The sequence below is a fragment of the Phycodurus eques genome, chromosome 2 (assembly GCF_024500275.1).
Source record: "Phycodurus eques isolate BA_2022a chromosome 2, UOR_Pequ_1.1, whole genome shotgun sequence".
In the NCBI taxonomy this organism is placed as follows: domain Eukaryota; kingdom Metazoa; phylum Chordata; class Actinopteri; order Syngnathiformes; family Syngnathidae; genus Phycodurus; species Phycodurus eques.
The window spans coordinates 24215387-24234916 of record NC_084526.1 but is presented as its reverse complement, the minus strand read 5'-3'; the positions used below and the strand labels follow the sequence as shown (position 1 = coordinate 24234916).

The 19530-nt window shown below is 43.1% G+C and overlaps 1 protein-coding gene across 2 annotated transcripts in view; it reads right to left on the bottom strand.

Annotated features, from left to right (window-relative positions):
- itfg1 (integrin alpha FG-GAP repeat containing 1) overlaps window positions 1–19530 on the bottom strand; it is a 250490-nt gene that overhangs the window by 37547 nt on the left and 193413 nt on the right. For both annotated transcript variants that reach the window (XM_061670006.1, XM_061670010.1), the window contains exons 13-14: window positions 16399–16442; window positions 13418–13496 (exon numbers count right to left, since the gene is read on the bottom strand). In XM_061670006.1, the coding sequence (XP_061525990.1) occupies window positions 13418–13496; window positions 16399–16442 (123 nt within the window). The remainder of the gene's footprint in view (window positions 1–13417; window positions 13497–16398; window positions 16443–19530) is intronic.

The window sequence follows — 19530 nt, the reverse complement described above, 5'->3', positions numbered from 1 at the left end:
CTCAACCACCAACTCCCTAAATAGAAGCAGACTGTCCTACCAGGGAAAATAAAATTTCAGACCACTGCTATACTACGCTAAATAACGCATACTGTGCCATACCTCGCGCAGCTCTGGGCTCGTCTGATCACTGCTTAATTTACTTAATACCAACATACAGGCAAGAACTGCGGGAAGCCAATTGTGAAAACAGTTAAAAAGTGGACCAACGCAGCAAAGATAAAACTTCAAAGCTGTCAAGCCTGCACAGACCTGAGTGTCTTGCAGCTGGCAGCCTGGATGAATATACGGACACTGTCACATCCTATATCAGTTTCTGTGAAGAGGTGTGTGTACCAACAAAGTCATTACGCACATTCATTAACAACAAACTGTGGTTCAATGCCAAACTTAAGCAACTTCGCCAGGCTAAAGAGGATGCATATCGAAGTGGGGATAGGGCTCTGTATAATCGCGCTAGAAACCAGCTGACTAAAGAAATTAACATTGCAAAGAGAAACTATACAGTAGAGTTAGAAAAACAGTTTACCGCTAACGACTCTAAATCAGTCAAGCATGCATTACAATCACTAACCAACTACAACCGACCAACCTCCCAAGCTGAGAACAATAAAAGACTAGCCGACGACTTCAACACCTTCTACTGCAGATTTGAAAAGGACACTTTCACACCCACACAGCCCCACCACCGACCACCATCAAACGTCTGACTTCTGCGTTGACCATCCACGAACAGGATGTGAGACGCATCTTCAAACAACAAAAGATTAACAAAGCGGCAGGTCCACACCTTGTGTCCCCATCCTGCCTCAAAGTCTGTGCGGACCAGGTCGCTCCAGTCTTCACACAGATCTTCAATAGATCTCTGGAACTGTGCGAAGTACCATCCTGTTTCAAACGCTTCACCATCATCCCAGTCCCCAAGAAACTTGCAATCTCTGGTCTGAATGACTACAGGCCTGTCACCGTGACATCTGTGGTCATGAAGTCCTTTGAACGCCTCGTGCTGGACCACCTCAAGAGCGACCCCCTGCAGTTTGCCTACCGGGCAAACAGGTTTGCGGATGATGCAGTCAATATGGGACTGCACTTCATCCTAGAACAACACGATGGCGTGGGGACCTACGCGAGGATCCTGTTCGTGGACTTCCGCTCTGCGCTCAACACCATCATCTCCGAACTCCTCTCCTCCAAGCTTCTCCAGCTCAGCGTCTTGCATGCCATCTGCCAGTGCATTTACAGCTTCCTGACGGGCAGGACACAGCAGGTGAGGCTGGGGGACACCACGTCATCTACACGCACCACCAGCACCGGGGCGCCCCAAGGTTGTGTCCTCTCTCCGCTGTTGTTCTCTCTCTACACAAACGACTGCACCTCAACGCACCCGGCTGTCAAACTCATCACAGTCATCGGTAGGGTTGGGCGTCGTTTGAATTTGAGTGATTCAGACGCTACACATCATGAAAGCCTCCTTTGCACAATATACTCATATTCCAAGTGTTGCACTGAGGCCACTGGTCATTAATTTTAACAAAGTTAAGACACACCTTTGTTCATAGTCGTCTCTGTGCATTCTCCTTCTTCGTTGGTTTCCGCCACTTCTTCTTCGGCCGCAGGACTAGGCATTGAAACTGGGCACCAAAATTTTAACATTTGAATGGTTCCGAGAGAACCGGAACATTAGTCCCAGTTCCAATCGGTTCTCGATGCCCAACCCTAGTCATGGGCTCCATCAAAGACAGTGACGAGTCTGTGTATCGACAGGAAGTGGAGCGGCTGGAGCTGTGGTGCGGCCGAAACAACTTGAAGCTGAACACGCTCAATACTGTAGAGATGATTGTGGACTTCCGGAGGCATCCTTCTCCACAGCTGCCCCTCACGCTGTCCAACTTCCCTGTGTCAACCGTCGAGACCTTAAAGTTCCTGGGAATATTGAGAGATCAACATCAACTCCATCCTCAAAAAGCCCCAGCAGAGGATGTACTTCCTGCGGCTTCTGAGGAAGCACGGCCTGCCACAGGAGCTGTTGAGGCAGTTCTACACAGCAGTCATTGAATCAGTCCTGTGTTCTTCCATCACAGTCTGGTTTGGTGCTGCTACAAAAAAGGACAAACTCCGACTGCAGTGGACAATCAAAACTGCTGAAAAGGTTGTCGGTACCCCCCCACCCCCCTTGAGGACTGGCATGCTGCCAGAACTAAGACAAGCGCATGCAAAATCCACCTCTACCAAACAATGCAAACTAAAACAAGCAGACATTCCAACAGTTTCTTCCCTCTTGCCATTAATTTCTTAAACAGTTAACTTCCATTGCAACATGCTGCCAATTTTTTGTCTTGAGTTTGTTGTCACATTTCTGTCGGGCCAATTATACATTATTTGTGCACTATTTGCATATCTGTTATTGGCCAATCATGTGCATGGGTAGCATCTGAAACATTTGCACAACCGACAGTGTCCCAGATTATCTCACTACTAGTCACTTTAAGATACATACATTTCTTGAAGTCTCAGCGCCCTTTGCACAATGAACATTGCACCGGACTATTAGAGGACTCAGCATCTTTTTGCAGAATTGTCAAAAAAAAAGTTTGAAAAATTGTACCAGCATTAGCAGATTACTGGCAAGATTTTATTGCCCAGTGACTTTTTTTATTTATTTTTTTTGTCGTTATGTCTCAAAACTATTCCCTGTAAATTGACTGTTGTCTTACTAGAGTGGCTCCAACCACTGGAGACAAATTCCTTGTGTGTTTTTTGGACATACTTGGCTAAATAAAGATTATTTTGATTATGGCGGAGAACTCGGCACTTGTGAGTAGTTTATTTACCAGTGCTCTTTAATCTTTGACCAGCAAGCTCACACTTATTCCACAGATAGAGCTAAAGTGGCTTTTACAATGAGTTTACTCATGGGCAAAGTGGCCGCTTTGGCAATGGTGTTGAGTAACAATAGGTTCGCTACTTCCCTCTTCAAGTCTGACACCTGACCTGGTCAACGCCACGGTCCGCTGTCCTGCCAACCCTTCGTCAGCGATAGCGACCACTCAGGCGGCGGGGGAAAGCCGATGCAGCTGCAAGGGGGACGATTGAGCCGAGTGGAGCAGACTCGATGGATGCGTCTCTGGGTTTCAGGGCAACAGGTGGTCAGTTGTCTCACCAGACCTACAAGGGGTTCAAGTACCAACCCAGGTCAGCAGAAACCTAGTCGTCCCATGTCATCTCTTCCATCGTCTACGAGTTTCTCCAGCTCAATCAAGGAATCCTGTGGGTACTTGGATGTTCTAGGTACAGCCATAGAGACTCTTAGTGACTTTGAAAGCAAGAAAGGACCGGAACTACAAGGGGTCATCTCTCATTTGGGACTATGTATAAAACCACTGCATTAGTGGATTTGGGTGCTGATGACAAGTTTCTAGACACTGCAGTTGTAGAGTTCCTTAAATATACTGTATTTAAACTTGATAAACCTAAGAGTGTCGATGATCTAGATGGGCGCCTCCTGGGGATTGTTACGCATAGGACCGAGACTCCGTCTTTACAACGATATGGCAACATTCGTGAGTCCATCCGTTTTCTTTGTCATCCCCTCACAATCTGCCCCAGCTACACAACCTGAACATCAAATGGTACAAACCTGTCATCGAGAATTGGAGCACCTTCTGTCATTTGCATTGTCTACAATCTGCTATCTCCTCATCCCAGTTAAAGAGGAAGTTGAACAGATAAACTTGAGTAACGAGCCTAGTGAATATCACAATCTTCAGTTGGTCTTTAGTAAGAATAAGGGACATTCTCTTTCTCCGCACAGTCCTTATGACTGTGCTACTGAACTCCTGGCTAATTCCACTCTACTTAGCTATAGGCTTTATCAGGTTTCCAAATCTGAATAAGAGGCCCTTAGGGATTATATTGATTATTTGCTCGCCGCAGGTCTTATTCGTCTGATCTCGTCTCTGGTCAGTACCGTTTTGTTTCTTTACGGCTTTAAGAACAAGTGTTCACTTCCTCTTCTGGATTCCGCTTTCAATTGACTTCAGCCTGCAACTATTTTTACCAAACTCGATCTCCGCAATGCCTACCACTTACTCGGGATAAGCAAGGTAAATGAGTAGAAGATGGCGTTTAAGACCCAACTGGGGCATTTTGAATATTTGGTGATACCTTTTGGTCTCACCAATGCACCCACTGTGTTCCAATCTCTTATCAATTATGTACTCCAGGACATGTTAAAGAAGTTCTGCTTTGCGTATCTTGATGATATTTTGATCTTCTCCAGAGACCCTGTGGAACACACCAAACATGTTCGCATCATCCTACAACGCCTGTTAGAAAAGTGGTTGTATGTTAAGGCGGGAAAATGTGAATTTCATACGACATCTGTAGAATTCTTAGGGTTCATTGTGGAGGCAGGTCAACTTAGAGCTGATCCAGCCAAAATCCAGGCTGTGGTTGAGTGACCGACTCCTACAACAAGGAAGCATTTGCAGATGTTTCTGGGCTTTACCAACTTTTACAGGCGATTCATACAGATTGACAGTAGTGTGGAAGAACCTCTAACATGGCTTACACCTGGGAAAGTACTATTCAGTTGGACCCTAGACGGTGAATCCGCCTTCATTGCTCTTAAACTATTATTCACTCGTTCACCCACCCTAATCCAGAGTTTCCGTTTGTCGTAGAAGGTTGACGCATCGGATACAGGAGTGGGGACCGTCATGTTCCAGTGATCACCAGTTGACCAGAAGCTTCACCCCTGAGCCTTCTTCTTGTGTGGTCTCAGCCCAACGGAACGCAACTACGATGTTGGTAATAGGGAGCTGCTGGCCATCGTTCTAGCGCTCCAGGAGTGGAGGCATTGGTTGGAGGGTGCTGGTGAGCCTTTCCACGTGTTTACAGACCACAAAAACCTCTCGTACATTTGTTAAGCAAAGAGACTCAATTCCCGCCAAGCACGTTGGGTCTTGTTTCTCACCCGTTTCAACTTCATCACCTACTGTCCAGGATCCCAGAACATAAAGCCAGATGCTTTGTCCAGAGTCCACAGGTACACCTCAGAGGACTCCACTCCGGAGACCATTGTACCTGTGGCCCGAGTTGTTGGAGCACTCCGTTGGGAGGTGGAGAGGAAGGTTGCCAGTGCTTTTAAGGAGGTTGAGATCCCTGAAGGGTGTCCAAAAGATAGATTATTTGGTCCTGTGCCCTGTGTTCGGATCTCCTTCAATGGGGCCATGGGTCTAAGGTGGCGTGTCACCCAGGAGTAGGCAGGACCATTTTCCTCATTGAGCAAAGGTTCTGGTGGCCTGGTCTGAATAAGGACATTCAAGAATTAATTGCTGCCTGTCCTGTGTGCGCTCGTAACAAAGCATCTAATAGTCAGCCTCCCGGTCTTCTTCGACCGCTTCCCATCCCTTCCCACCCATGGTCCCACGTCGCTCTGGATTTTGTTACCGGTCTTCGCCTGTCTCATAGTAACTCTGTCATCCTCTTCGTGGTGGATCGGTTCTCTAAGATGGTCCACTTCATTGCCCTTCCCAAGTTACCTTCTGCCCTTGAATCTGCTAATCTTCTGGTCTTCCGCATCCATGGCATTCCTTTCGATTTGGTCTCAGACAGGGGTCCGCAGTTCACCTCACGACTCTGGAAGGTGTTTTGCAGAGCCCTTGGGGCATCCTCCAGCCCCTCATCCGGCTTCCACCCTTAGACTCATGGCCAGACGTAACGAGCGAACCAGGACTTGGAAGGGGCTCAGCGCTGCGTCTGCCATAAGCACGACTCTTCCTGTTACTCGCAGCTCCCCTGGGGAGTACGCCCATAACTCTTTCATCAGCTTGGCCACAGGTACTGTATGTCTTCATTTAAGAAGGCGTATAGCTACCAACCCCCTGTATTCCCATCGCAGGTGAGGGATTTAGCCATTCCTTCTGTTCATCTGCATCTCTAACAGGCCCATTGTGTCTGGTGGGATACCCGCGCTGCGTTATCCTTGATGGTAGCCTTCAACCGACGACTGGCTGATCATCACAGGTCCCCTGATCCTTCTTACTGACCGGTTCAAGAGGGTTGACTCTCCACACGGGACATGCAGTTGGCCGGAACTTCAAAGAAGATGGAGCCAAGGTTCGTCGGTCTCTTCAAAGTAAAGACTGTCATTAACCCTGTCACCATGAAACTCAGTTTGCCTCCATCCCTCAAGCTCCATCCTGTGTTCCATGTCTCCCTGCTCAAGCCAGTCGCCACCAGCCGCTGTACCCTCCCGTCAGTGCCTCCTCCCCCTCCACGTGTGATCGCTGGTCAGCCATCTTCACGATCACGATGAGGTCAATTTTGGACTCCAGAAGAAGAGGTAGGGGGATACAGTATCTGTTTGACTGGGTTACGGTCCTGACGAGCGTTCCTGGGTCCCTCGCTCCTGGATCCGTCTATGATCTGTAACTTCCACTCTCTTCAGCCGCCTGTTCTCTTATGTTTTTTTTCCACAGTTGCTGAACCTCCGGTGCACACCTGGCCCGCATTGCCAATCAGCTTGGGTTTTTAAGCAGTGAACAAACGGGACAGATACCGGACTATTGACTATTCGCCACCATAACCTTGTGCCTGTTTCATCGTGCTTAGTGTAGTTTTCTTGTTACCCTTCCTCACTCTTGGTTGTCTGTAAGTAGTTTTCTGTTCCTTTGTCTTTTTGTTTGTTAATCTTGTGTAGATTAGCTTCTGTCGCCCAACATGGAGTGTTGTTTCCAATTGAAAATACACTCAAATACAACCAAAAGAGCACAGAGTGCGCTGTGAAGAGATGGCCATTAATCAGAATCAGAATCATCTTTATTTGCCAAGTATGTCCAAAACACACACAAGGAATGTGTCTCCGGTAGTTGGAGCCACTCTAGTAAGACAACAGACAGTCAATTGACAGAGAACACTTTTGAGACATAAAGACATTGAGAAAAACAGTCCCTGAGCAATAAAGGGTTGCTAGTTATCTGGTAATGCTGGTACAATTATTATCTATTTTTTTGGACAATTGTGCAAAAAGATGCAGAGTCCTCTAGCACTTAGAGCAGTTCGAATGACTAATGACTAACTCGCAATAGTCCGGTGCAATGACCATTGTGCAAAGGGCGCCGAGACTTCAAGGAGTGTATGCAGTTTAAAGTGACGAGTAGTGCGATAATCTGGGACGATGTTGATTGTGCAAATATTGCAGATACTCCTCAATCAGTCTGCAAATGGGGCAGATGCTACTCTGGCCTGAGTGGCCAGTATTGGTCGACAACAGATATGCAAATAATGCAGCGTGGCAAGACTACTACAGTGAGTGCACAAGTAGTAGTCGCCTGACAGAAATGTGACAACAAACTCAGGCAAAAGTAATTGGCAGCATATTGCAATGGAATTGTACGTTAGCTGTTTAAGAAGCTGTTGGAAAGTCTGCTAGTTCTAGTTTGGATTGATCGGTAGCGCCTACCAGAGGGAAGGAGCCGGAAGAGCCAGTGACCGGGATGTGGAGGGTCAGAGAGCATTTTCCATGCTCTTGTCTTAGTTCTGGCAGCGTGCAAGTCCTCAAGGGTGGGTAGGGGTGTACAGACAATCCTTTCAGCAGTTTTGATTGTCTGTTGCAGTCGGAGTTTGTCTTTTTTTGTAGCAGCACCAAACCAGACTGTGATGGGAGAACACAGGACTGACTTGATGACCGCTGTGTAGAACTGCCTCAGCAGCTTCCGTGGCAGGCTGTGCTTTCTCAGAATCCGCAGGAAGTACATCCTCTGCTGGGCCTTTTTGAGGACGGAGTTGATGTTGATCGCCCATTTCAGGTCCTGAGAGACTGTAATTCCCAGGAACTTGAAGGTCTCGACAGTTGACACCAGGCAGCTGGACAGCATGAGGGGCAGCTGTGGCAATGGATGCCTCCTGAAGTCCACAATATGACTACAAAAAAAACTACTGCTAGCTGGGCTTCCGCCTCTGCTGGTTGGGCCTCTGCCTCTGCTAGCTGGGCCTCTACCACTGCCAGTTGGGCCTCTACCACTGCCAGTTGGGCCTCCACCACTGCTAGCTTGGCTTCCACCACTGCTGGCTGTACCTCCACCACTGCCGGCTGGGCCTCCACCACTGCCGGCTGGGCCTCCACCACTGCCGGCTGGGCCTCCACCACTGCCGGCTGGGCCTCCACCACTGCCGGCTGGGCCTCCACCACTGCCGCCTGGGCCTCCACCACTGCCGGCTGGGCCCCCACCACTGCCGGCTGGGCCCCCACCACTGCCGGCTGATGCGGAAGCTGGCAGCGTAAAGCTATATGCAAACATTGCCAATAAAAGAAACAGGGGGCTTCCAAACCCCGCAATACTAAAGCACCGGAAATACAGGGTGTTCCAAACCGTTAATAACTCTAAATTAATATGGGACTCAACACGTAAACCAAAAGGCATTATTTGTGCACACTTAAATATACGAAGCATTTTAACAAAAAGTGATCAGGTCAAACACCTTCTCACTGACTCAAATATTGACTTCCTCTGCCTATCTGAGACATGGCTCCATGAATCTTCGCCCTCAGCAATACTATCTGTACCTGGTTATAAAATGTTTAGAAACGACAGACAGGGTTCTAAGGGAGGAGGTGTTATGATTTATGCCAAGGACACTTTTAATTGTAATGAAATACATGTTACATATGAGAATGGATTAGAATTTCTTGGACTAACTGTTTCTTTGTCACAGCAAATGTCTTTTATTCTTGTAGTTATTTATAGGCCTCCCTCATCAAATGCCGCTTTTTATGAAAAGCTGGAAATTTTACTGAAACAACTCAATCTTGCAAAAGAGGTGATAATAATGGGTGACCTAAATGTTAATTGGGAAGTTAACAAAGTTAGGAAACAATTGAAAAGGGTCATGGATGATATGGATATGACTCAGGTAATTAATGGCCCTACGAGAATTACAAACTCCACCCGAACTCAGATTGATCTAGCTTTTACTAATAGGCCAGAAAGGATCTTGAAGCCATACAATATGCTCACAGGATTGTCTGACCACAATCTTATAATGGTCACAAGAAAATTAAATAAAAAGCGCTTCAAACCCTTGGCCACCACTGAATCCAATAGGATACCAAAACATGAACAACAAAATTTCCAAGATTCTATCCAAGAAGTAAACTGGGATGTATTACTTGCTGGTAAAAATTTAGATGAGGATTGTTCTAAATTTGCCAACAAAATACAAAAAATTATTATACAATTTACACGGATAATTAAACTAAAAGCTAGAAAGAATGGCCTTCCTTGGTTAAACACATTTATTCTGAAACTGATGAAAGAACGCGATCATTCCTTGAAATTGTCGGTCAAATCAGGATACAATAGACACCACTTTATTTCACTGAGAAATAGGGTAGTGAAAGAAATAAGAAAATCTAAAGCTGACTTTTTCATTACTGCTTTGAATAGTGTGAAGGGAAATTTAAAAATAACCTGGAATTATATTAAAAAACTATTGGGTAATACACAAAATAACAAAACAAAACTAATGCAAATTAAATTAAATGGAAACATCCTTACGGAACCTCAAGTGATGGCTGATGCTTTTAACAACTACTTCATTGAATCTGTGTCAGAAATCTCTTCTAAGTTTGCAGTAAAACAAAGGAAGGAATACCCTGCATTGTCTGCAACGCAGTTCTTTACTATTACAAATATTACTGAGACCAAAGTTATCGATTTAATTCATTCACTCAAACCATCTAAGGCAAAGGATGTTTTTGGAATGGACACGAACATGCTCAAAGATCTAGGTTCAACTCTTGCTACTCCTATTGCCTCAATCATTAATATTTCAATTTCATCTGGTCACTTTCCAAAGGCCTGGAAATCTGCTATTGTTACCCCTGTCTTTAAATCCGGTGACTCAAATTGTCTGAATAACTACCGACCAATAAGCATTCTTCCGGCCATTTCCAAAGTTGCAGAAAAATGGGTGTCAGAGCAGATTGTCCATTATTTAAACAGCGCTCCCCCTCTCTCCACGCCATGCAGTTTGGTTTCAGATCCAAGCATTCCACTGAAATGGCTACATGCCTCTTCATTGAGAAAATAAAATCTTCTCTCGACAAGGGTGGAGTTGTAGGGGCGGTGTTCTTGGACCTCAGGAAAGCTTTCGATACAGTAAATCACTCTGTTCTTCTTACCAAGCTCTCAAAATTTAACTTCTCTCACAAAGCTGTGAGCTGGATTGAATCATATCTGCATGACCGAACACAATCTGTATCAGTTAACAACTACAGATCAGAGTCTCTTAGGCTAACCTCTGGAGTCCCTCAGGGATCAATATTAGGCCCCCTTTTATTTAGTCTTTATATCAACGATTTGCCCACTGTTTGTTCTGAAGCAGAGTGCGTAATGTATGCAGACGACACGGTTTTCTTTGTTCATGGTCGCTCCAAAGATACTGTTGCTGCTAAACTCACTAATACAATGTCCTGTGTCACAACTTGGTTGCAGGAGTGCTGTCTACAGCTAAACGTTTCTAAAACTGTAGGCATGTATTTCACTAAAACAAATAGAGTATCACCTGACCCCGACATACTTGTTAATGGAGAAAAATGCAAATTGTCAGCCAATACAAATATCTTGGGTTAATAATAGATTCACAGCTTTCCTTTAAAGCCCATATTGACAAATTGTGTAAAAATATCAAATTAAACCTCGCAAATTTTCGTGCCATTCGAAATGAAATGTCAACTGAAGCCGCAAAAATTTACTTATATTCAATGATTCTTAGTCACTTTAACTATTGCATAACCAGTTGGTCCCAGGCTGGTCAGAATGCAAAAAAACCATTGGAAGTTTTGTACAAACAAGCAATTAAAGTGATGGATAAAAAACCAAGGCACTATCATCACTGTGCAATTTAAAAAAAATACAGTCTTTTAAACTGGGACAGTCTTCACATATTTGCAGATTTAAATTTGATTTATAAAGTACTGCATGATTTGGCTCCAGCTCCTCTGGCTGAGTTCATCAGCCAAAGAAACAGCTCTGAGCGTGTCACTCGAGGCTCTGTCAGAGGTGACTGTCTCATTCCTTTGCGCAGGAGCACTTTCAGTAAGTCAGCCTGGTCAGTGAGGAGCGCTGGTGAGTGGAACTCAGTACCTGAGGAGGTTAAACTGCTTACAACATACAAGGCCTTCACAAAAAAACTGAAAATGTGGTTAGTTAACACCTATAGCTGCCAACACTAAAAGACAAGTATGTTATGAAGTTTTTTTTTTTTTTTTTTGTTATGATCAAATGATTTGTGGTTTTATTCTCTCTTAATAGTAAGTCTTTATGTATCCTGTTTTATATTATATTGTCTTGTAGATGTATTTTACTGCTTTTTTACCAAATGGCCAGGGGACTACAGATGAAAACTAGCCTTCTGGCTAATTCTGGCTTTTTTAACCATGTGTATTTCATGTGTTTTATGAAATTGCATTGTCCCCTTTCAAATAAACTGATTAACGATTAACAATCATCTCTACAGTCTTGACCGTATTCAGCTCCAGGTTGTGTCGGCCACACCACAGCTCCAGCTGCTCCACTTCCTGTCGATACGCAGAATCGTCACCGTCCTTGATGAGGCCGATGACAGTGGTGTCATCTGCAAACTTCAGGAGTTTGACAGCCGGGTCCGTTCGATGCCTCTGATGCCAGAATATCGGCTCTCAAAATGAAATGTTGATACTTTTCATACTTCAGTCATTTGAGGGACTGTATTTGCAGGATCATATCAGAAAGGAAATCTTTGGTATTGATCATCAATCACAATCTCAGCGCACCAAAAGCTATACTACGCTCTCACTGGCTAGGAAGTGAATCGATTCAGAGGATTTGCTGCATCGACACTGAATTACGGGGGGAGGAATTGCAATGCATTGTTGAATCGATATTATTACCCACTCCTTTCTATTTCTCGGTCTTTGCATGTTTTCTGTACTTATTTCAAACATGTACAATGTATTTAGAAAAAAAGCTACAATTTCACTTTACAGGTACTTGAAAGTGTTTCGGTATCATAAATTGGGTATATTTAGGGATTGAACTATTACTATAGGCAATTATACAAATTTTCGGGTGGCGTCTATTCGTGCATTTGTTTCTCGTCACACGAGCTCTTGGTCCCTAATCCAGGGTACACTCTACTGTTGTTACTACTACAAATACTACCACTGATAATGACAACGATACGGCTAATGGCATTGCTGTTAGCAGCTTTAAAGGCACACTTCGACAGTGACTTTTCATAAAAGCTAACACATAACCATACGTATGTCCAAAAAGAATAAACACAACAACAGGAGCAATACAACACCAACAATAGACAGGTATACCTCACCCCACTGGCTTGCCAGTGTAGTAAAATGTCACTTCGTTTACAGCAGCTAACACTAAGATCCCCTCCCATCATACGTGCATCCTGTCATCATGTCTTGGGGCCTTTTTAAACGTGGCTTCTTGTGACAGCGGGTCACTGCATAGGTTACATCACGGTTTTAAAAAATGGTGGCCTACATTGCTCGTGGAAGTCGGCCCTGGTGAGAACATAAAGGGAACAATCACTACAAGGCGGCCGCATGCTGTCTTCCTCCTGATGCAATGAGAAGGTGCCGTCTCAAAAAAGGATAACTTTGAGGAATGAAGAAAATAACAAATGTAAATAAATAAGAAGCTTTAGAGACTTCAGAGAAGGTTAGACACAATGTTTCCAACACAACCCAGCATGAAATAAGAAAGCATTTTATCACACCAAAGCTACTTGCAGGATCCTTATGTGACTAATGGAAGTGAAGTCCAATGGAGATAAGAGATGGCTAATGTTTCATTTTTTTCTGTTTAGAGCACTCGACAAACTGCAGTGGAGAACATGGCTGAAAAAAAAACCGCATCCCACTTGTCAGTGAAAACTGTCCTCCGAAGCCACTTTAAAATACAGTTGAAAATCAAGACTTCAAGGACTTTAACTACAGTCATTGAGCCGATAAATCAGAATTAACTGAGTCTATTATGTTTCGGGGGATCCCCCAACTCAAGACAGTAAAATTAATCATTACAGTCTGTGGTGTTTCCACACAAGTTTTCTAACTAGAGTAAGTTATCTGAAAAACCGAATAAGATTTGGGGTCATCGAACCTCAGATTCAGTACAAAGATTCGTATTCGGGGTGATTCAAGTACTTCACAGCTCTACTTTTAGTGCACTATCCCACCCAAATGTGCGACAGGATAGGGTTAGAGTTGATATCCTCTCATTTGCATTGCGGTGGGAAGGGCTTGAGGAGCACTTTTGTTTTCCCCCACTGCTTTATACTCGCCTCATAGCAGGAAAAAAAAAAAATCAGCTAGTTTCTTCCCACCTGAATCTGGACGTAAGCTACTGACCTGAGGCGTTCTTCAGGTAGCCGTTGGAGTCCACTGTGGTGTACATGACGTACGGGCCCGGCTGGTTAACACCGAACGGCTGAAAGCAAAAAAAAAACAAAAAAAAAACAAAAACAAAAAAAATTTTTTTTTTACAGTTTTATTACATGATTACGCATCAAAATGTTGTCAAAATGCTACAAACAAGAAGAATAGGAAGACGAGGAGGTGTGACTTAGAGGAAAATAATAAAGACGGAGGAGGTGATGGATGGTGGCGACGACGAGCACAAACAGCCTCCGGCAACCTTCCTAGCGCTTTGACAAGTCGAGTGACAGGGACAGCAACACAAATGCTGGGAGAAGTGGTGACATATTTGGTGAGATGAAAGCAAGCTGGCAGCTATCGGGAAAAGCTAAGAAATAATTTCGGAACAGAAAAACAAACCTTAGCGATACGATATATATATATATATATATATATATATATATATATGTATATATATATATATATATATATATATATATATATATATATATATTTACGGTGGGCATTGTAAAGAACCTCACGATTCGATTTCAATTTTTTTAGGTTGCAATTCGATTCAATATTGATTCTTTAGGTTGCAATTCGATTTGATTTGATATTGATTTCAATGCTCCGATATCAACTCAATAACAAGTAGAAATACAAAAATAATTTAGAGCAAATTTTGAAGTATTTATTTTTGATTCCATATAAAAAGATGTCATATGTCAATTTTTTTAAGCAATAAAAGATCTGAAAATAAATAATTGCACATAACGGCCCCACCTGTGTGGAGTTTGCATGTTCTCCCCGTGGCTACGTGGGTTTTCTCCGGGCACTCCTGTTTCCTCCCACATCCCAAAAAGATGCATGGTAGGGTGATAGAAGACTCTAAATTGCCCTTAGGCGTGCATGTGTGCGCGAATGGTTGTTTGTTTATATGTGCCCTGCGATTGGCTGGCGACCGGTTCAAGGTGTACCCCGCCTCTCGCCCGAAGATTGCTGGGAGAGGCTCCAGCACGCCCGCGACCCTAGTGAGGATGAGCGGAATAGAAGATGAATGAATAACCTATTTGTGCATATGGAGTACAAAAGTAAACAATATGACAGTTGTGGATAAACAATGGAAAGGTAAAGTGCATCTTAACCTAAATGTTTATTTCCTCTTGGAAATTGTAACAAAAACAAAATAATTCCTAATAATAACTTATTTGTGCATATGGACTAAAAAAAGTACAAAAAAATATGGCAGCTCTGTATTTAAAAAGTGAAGTGCATGAATACTTAATATTTTCTTTACTTATTAGTAGTGGATTGACTCACTAATCCCAATGAAAAAACAAATCCTGAACCAGAATTTTCGCATTTGAATCAAAAACATGAAATATGTCTTACTTCATTCTGACAAGCGCTGCAATGCTGCTCACAGGTGCTGCCATTTTGGCTTACTGTGCATCGCTTCTGTGCATGCACACACATTGTCACTTGTGTATATATTATATATATATATATATATATATATATATATATATATATATATATATATATATATATATATACACACACACAAGTGAATTGCGTTATGAACTTGGTCAAGGAATTAATTGAACTCATAAGTCAAGGTACCACTGTACCGTTGTACTTGTAAGCATGTTAAAATCTCAGCACACGAGGCAAAAGAGGCAGTCTTTATCAACACAAAAGCATTCAATTGAAATGTGTGTATGTGTGTCTACATGCATGTGTGTGTGTGCCTGTTTCTCTGGAGGATAATAAAGATGCATGTGTGTACTACAAACACTTGAGGCCACATGCAGAAACGCTTCTCATGCAAAAAGAAACTGAAATGCAATTTTATTATTATGATGATCATATTGTGTAAGCTATGACATGAGGCATATGTCATGCTATCCTCAGAAACACTTTATATTGGAAATTATTTTGTACCCTTTTCCTGACTGATACTTTTGAACAAGAGATCCCGCTGATGTGGACCATGGATTCTGCTGTAAGGTGACTTTAAACATGTCAGGAATAGCTATCTAGGAGATCTGAACATTATTGATTGTTAATCAGAGGCACTTTTAAATGGTGGCAGATAAAGCTGCACAAAGTGGCGGTAACAAAAACGAACCGTGATTTTTAGGGCAAAAAGTATTGGCTGTCATCATTTGTAATGGTATTTTAGGGTGGGGCGGGGGGTTTGGGGGGAGAACAACAGCGCTCCAACTCTGTCAAAAGGCCCAGCGTATCCGTGTCCAAGTCGGACAAATACACAGACAGCAAACAGAAGTGGCTGCAAATTCTTGTTCTCTTGCGGACATCCTCACGTAGAAACAAGACATTATTTGGAATTATATTGCTTACATGGCCAACAGGCACGACGCGCCAGTAGGACACAGAAAAGTCGGTCTGCAAGGCTTGTTCTATAGCTCCTTCCTACTAGCTAAAGACCTCACTGCAGGTATAGTATCAAAGTCAAATTTTTGGTCTTGTGACAACAGTAGTGGCTAGTGTGCGCTTCCATTTAACATGAGTTTGAATGTGATCAGTTCATTCTGAACACAGCTAAATCCCCGGTTATAGGAGTGTGTGCACACTTGTGCAACTACTATCTCAATTATTTATTTTTACTTCCCCTCTCTAAAATATTAAATGGTTTTATTTCATTTTGAGTTAATGGATATATGTTAGGTTACATTATTGGTTGAAAAAGTCTAAAAAATATTTATGTTGGTCTCATATTTACATAACAAAAACCTGGCATTTGAACAGTGGGTATACTTTATATATCCATACATACCATATATATATATATGGTAGAAACACTGATTGACCGCCACTTTAGATACGTATAACAATGTGCTTTGTTACTAAAAAAAATTTCTGTTTTCCCCAAATTTGACTTTAGACTCTTTACATCGCAACACTAAAATTCCCGTTGTGGCCGAACAAGGATGTGATCATGCCATTACCTTAATGTTTCCAGGACAAGCGTTGGAGCAGAGGCCGCTGAGCACTGCAGAGGACAGATGGCACACAAATACAATAATAACTAATTTAAAGGAACACATTATCCATAAGTTACAGTATGTAACACAGACTGTATAGTGATGTATGTGCGATGGATGATTGTGAAGACGACAAACAGGGAGGGTGACAAACAAGCACAAATTAAAATAATTACATTACAGTTCATGGTGTGTGTCACAAGATCAGCTAGATTGCTAATCAGTCATTAGAGTTGAGGTGATTTTATTAGGATGCTAATAAGGTCCTGTGTCGAGGTCGCCATGATTGGCATTCCACAGTCGAGCTAAATGAAGCGCCACACTCGATTAATCAGGTCTGGAAGAGGCACTCCTGTTCAGAACAGGTCTTCTGGATCGGACTTGACTTGATTAATCAAAGACCAATATGGACTGTACCTCACAGTCATCATTGTGATTCAAAAGTAGAGAAATTGTGAAATACATATGTGAAAACACAGTGGAGCCTCGTACTGGCTACTTCCTGGTTCACAAACGATGCTGTATTTGACTGGAGCATACAATTTTGATTCTGGAATGGGGAAGAAGCTTTCCATAGTGATTCAAAAAGCTATACAGTCGTCTAAAATGGAAAATTGTGCAGCATCGTATTTATCTGCCCATTTGTTAGCTTTATTCTGGTGTGCGGGGAACAGTTGCAACCTGCTTCATACATCAATGATGGTGACATGCAGTGGTGCAGCAGCTTCTCCAGCCCCAGTATTTTGGCAACTTTTCTAGCATTTAAAGACCCTCACTAATATGCATGAAGGAAGAAGTGCTCCACGAGGACACCATCGCTTCAGTGGTCAGCGCCTTCTTCACACATCTGGAGAGGGTGCAGGACTTCCTAACCAACCGACCACCGACTAAGGATCTTCAGAATTTTCTTCTCCATCATCACTGGCTCTCCTCAGGGCTGTATGTAGAGCCCCCTTCACTTCCCTATGCTGCCTTATGATGGCTCAGCCAAAACCCCCAACTGGCACATCGTTAGGTTTGTGGGTTACGCAGCTGTAGTACAATGCATCACTGACGGAGATGAATCTGCATACAGGAGAGAGATGGAACACCTGGAGAGCTTGTGCAGAAACAACAGCCTTTGCATCAATGGTAAGAAAACCAAGGAGATGATCGTGGACTTCAGAAGAAACAAATATCGACCTCCTACCCTGAACAGCAACTCTGGAAGTGGTCTCCAGTTTCAAGTATATGGGGGTCCACCTCAACCATGACCTCATCTGGAGCAACCCCTTCGGTTTGGTTAAGAAGACACGCCAGCGCATTTACTTTCTAAGATACGCTCGATTGAGGGGCTCAGTCCTCAGGCAGTTCTACAGATATGTGGTGTAGAGTGCTCTGTTACAGCATCATTGTGTGTCACGGTACAGTAGCTGCTCAGTGGCAGAGAAGTCAGCTCTGCACAGGGTGGTTAAAGCGGCACAAAAGGTTGTCGGGAGCAGCCTTCCTTCCACCACTGACGTCTTCCCTTCCAGATGCAAGAAGAGGTCCACTTGCATCAGGAAAGACTCCACACACCCACCACACAGACTGTTTGCTCGCTTCCATCAGGGAGCAGGCTGCGGGGCATCCAAAGCAGGACAGTGCGCCTGAGGAATAGTTTCTTCCCTACTACGTCTACTACTACTGCACTCTGAATGTCAACAGATAGAGAGACACGCGCACACACACAAACGGCCAATGCTGCGTAATACGTTCACAAGCATGTTCTACACTGTTTAACTATTATATATATATGCCTGAGAACGTGTACTCACATAAATTATCATGGGTAGTTTTGTGAACTAAATGCCACCCACCTACCTCTTTTCTTTGCACACAACTGCATATAAAACATCACTGAATGTGCAACACTCTGCAGAATGCAACTACTCTTTTTGTTTTACTTTACCTTTGGTGCACTATTGACTTTACCAATGGTGCACTACCTTTGCTCTGTATTTTGGTAATTGCACTATTTTATTATCTATTGCTGATGACTACCCGGCCCTCACTAACCAATTTTGTTCCAAGCATGGAAGTGTTTTTATTGGAATGACAATTAATCACCAAACCAAAAAAATGTGCAACTCCAATGAAGATACAGTGCAGAGAGATGTATAGAGAATCTGGAAAGTATTCACAGCACTTTTCTGACATTTATTATGTTATGTTACAGCCATATTCCAAAATGGATTACATTCTTTTCCCCCCTTTACATTTCTATACGCAACACCCCATAATGAAAACAAAACAAACAAAAAATTTTTGACAATGCTTGCAGACTTATTAAAAAATTCTTTGACTTCATGCTTAGTTTGTGTTCGGACTCTGGAACATTATATCGAGAGGTGTGTGCCTTTCCAAATCATGTCATGATTGGGTGTTGTGGTTAAAATTTAATATATATATTTTTAAAAAACTAGGCCGTAACAACAAAATGTGGTAAAAGTGAAGTGCTGCGAATAAATACTTCTGGTTGCACGATATGTGACTGCGTGAAACAACAGTGAAGTGTGGAAGAAATTGGACAAACAACTATAATGTCATGTCATTTTGTCCATTTTGTTAATTTGGGCGGCTCCTTGAGTGCACCACCCTGGGCTTTGATCTCTTTACAGCTAAAAAAAAACAAAAAACTGCGGAATACTGTTGATTGTAGCCCACTCTCGGTCCATGATGCTTCTTTACTTCTTTTTTTTGTCCACTTACATGAACTCCCCTCTGGCTTAAAAGTCTGTTTTGTACTCAACACTTCCTTTGATCAAAGTGCTACTCTGTACAGTTGAGTGGTAAATAGTATTAAATAATACATACATTAATTAATTAATGTAATACCAGGGTGAGTAATTCATTAGCACTCTCTTTAAGGTCTGTTATCATTCAGAAGGAGCATGAATCCTAAAGAGATCTTAGAGACAGTTTGTGCCATTCTCAGAGTCTTGGTGTTGACTTGGTCTGCACTCCTCAAAGTCTAGGTCTTGACTTGGTCTGGTTAGATCACTGTCTTGGTATTGATTTGGTCTTGACTCCTCAACGTCTTTTTCTTGACTTGGTCACAACTCCTCAACGTCTTGG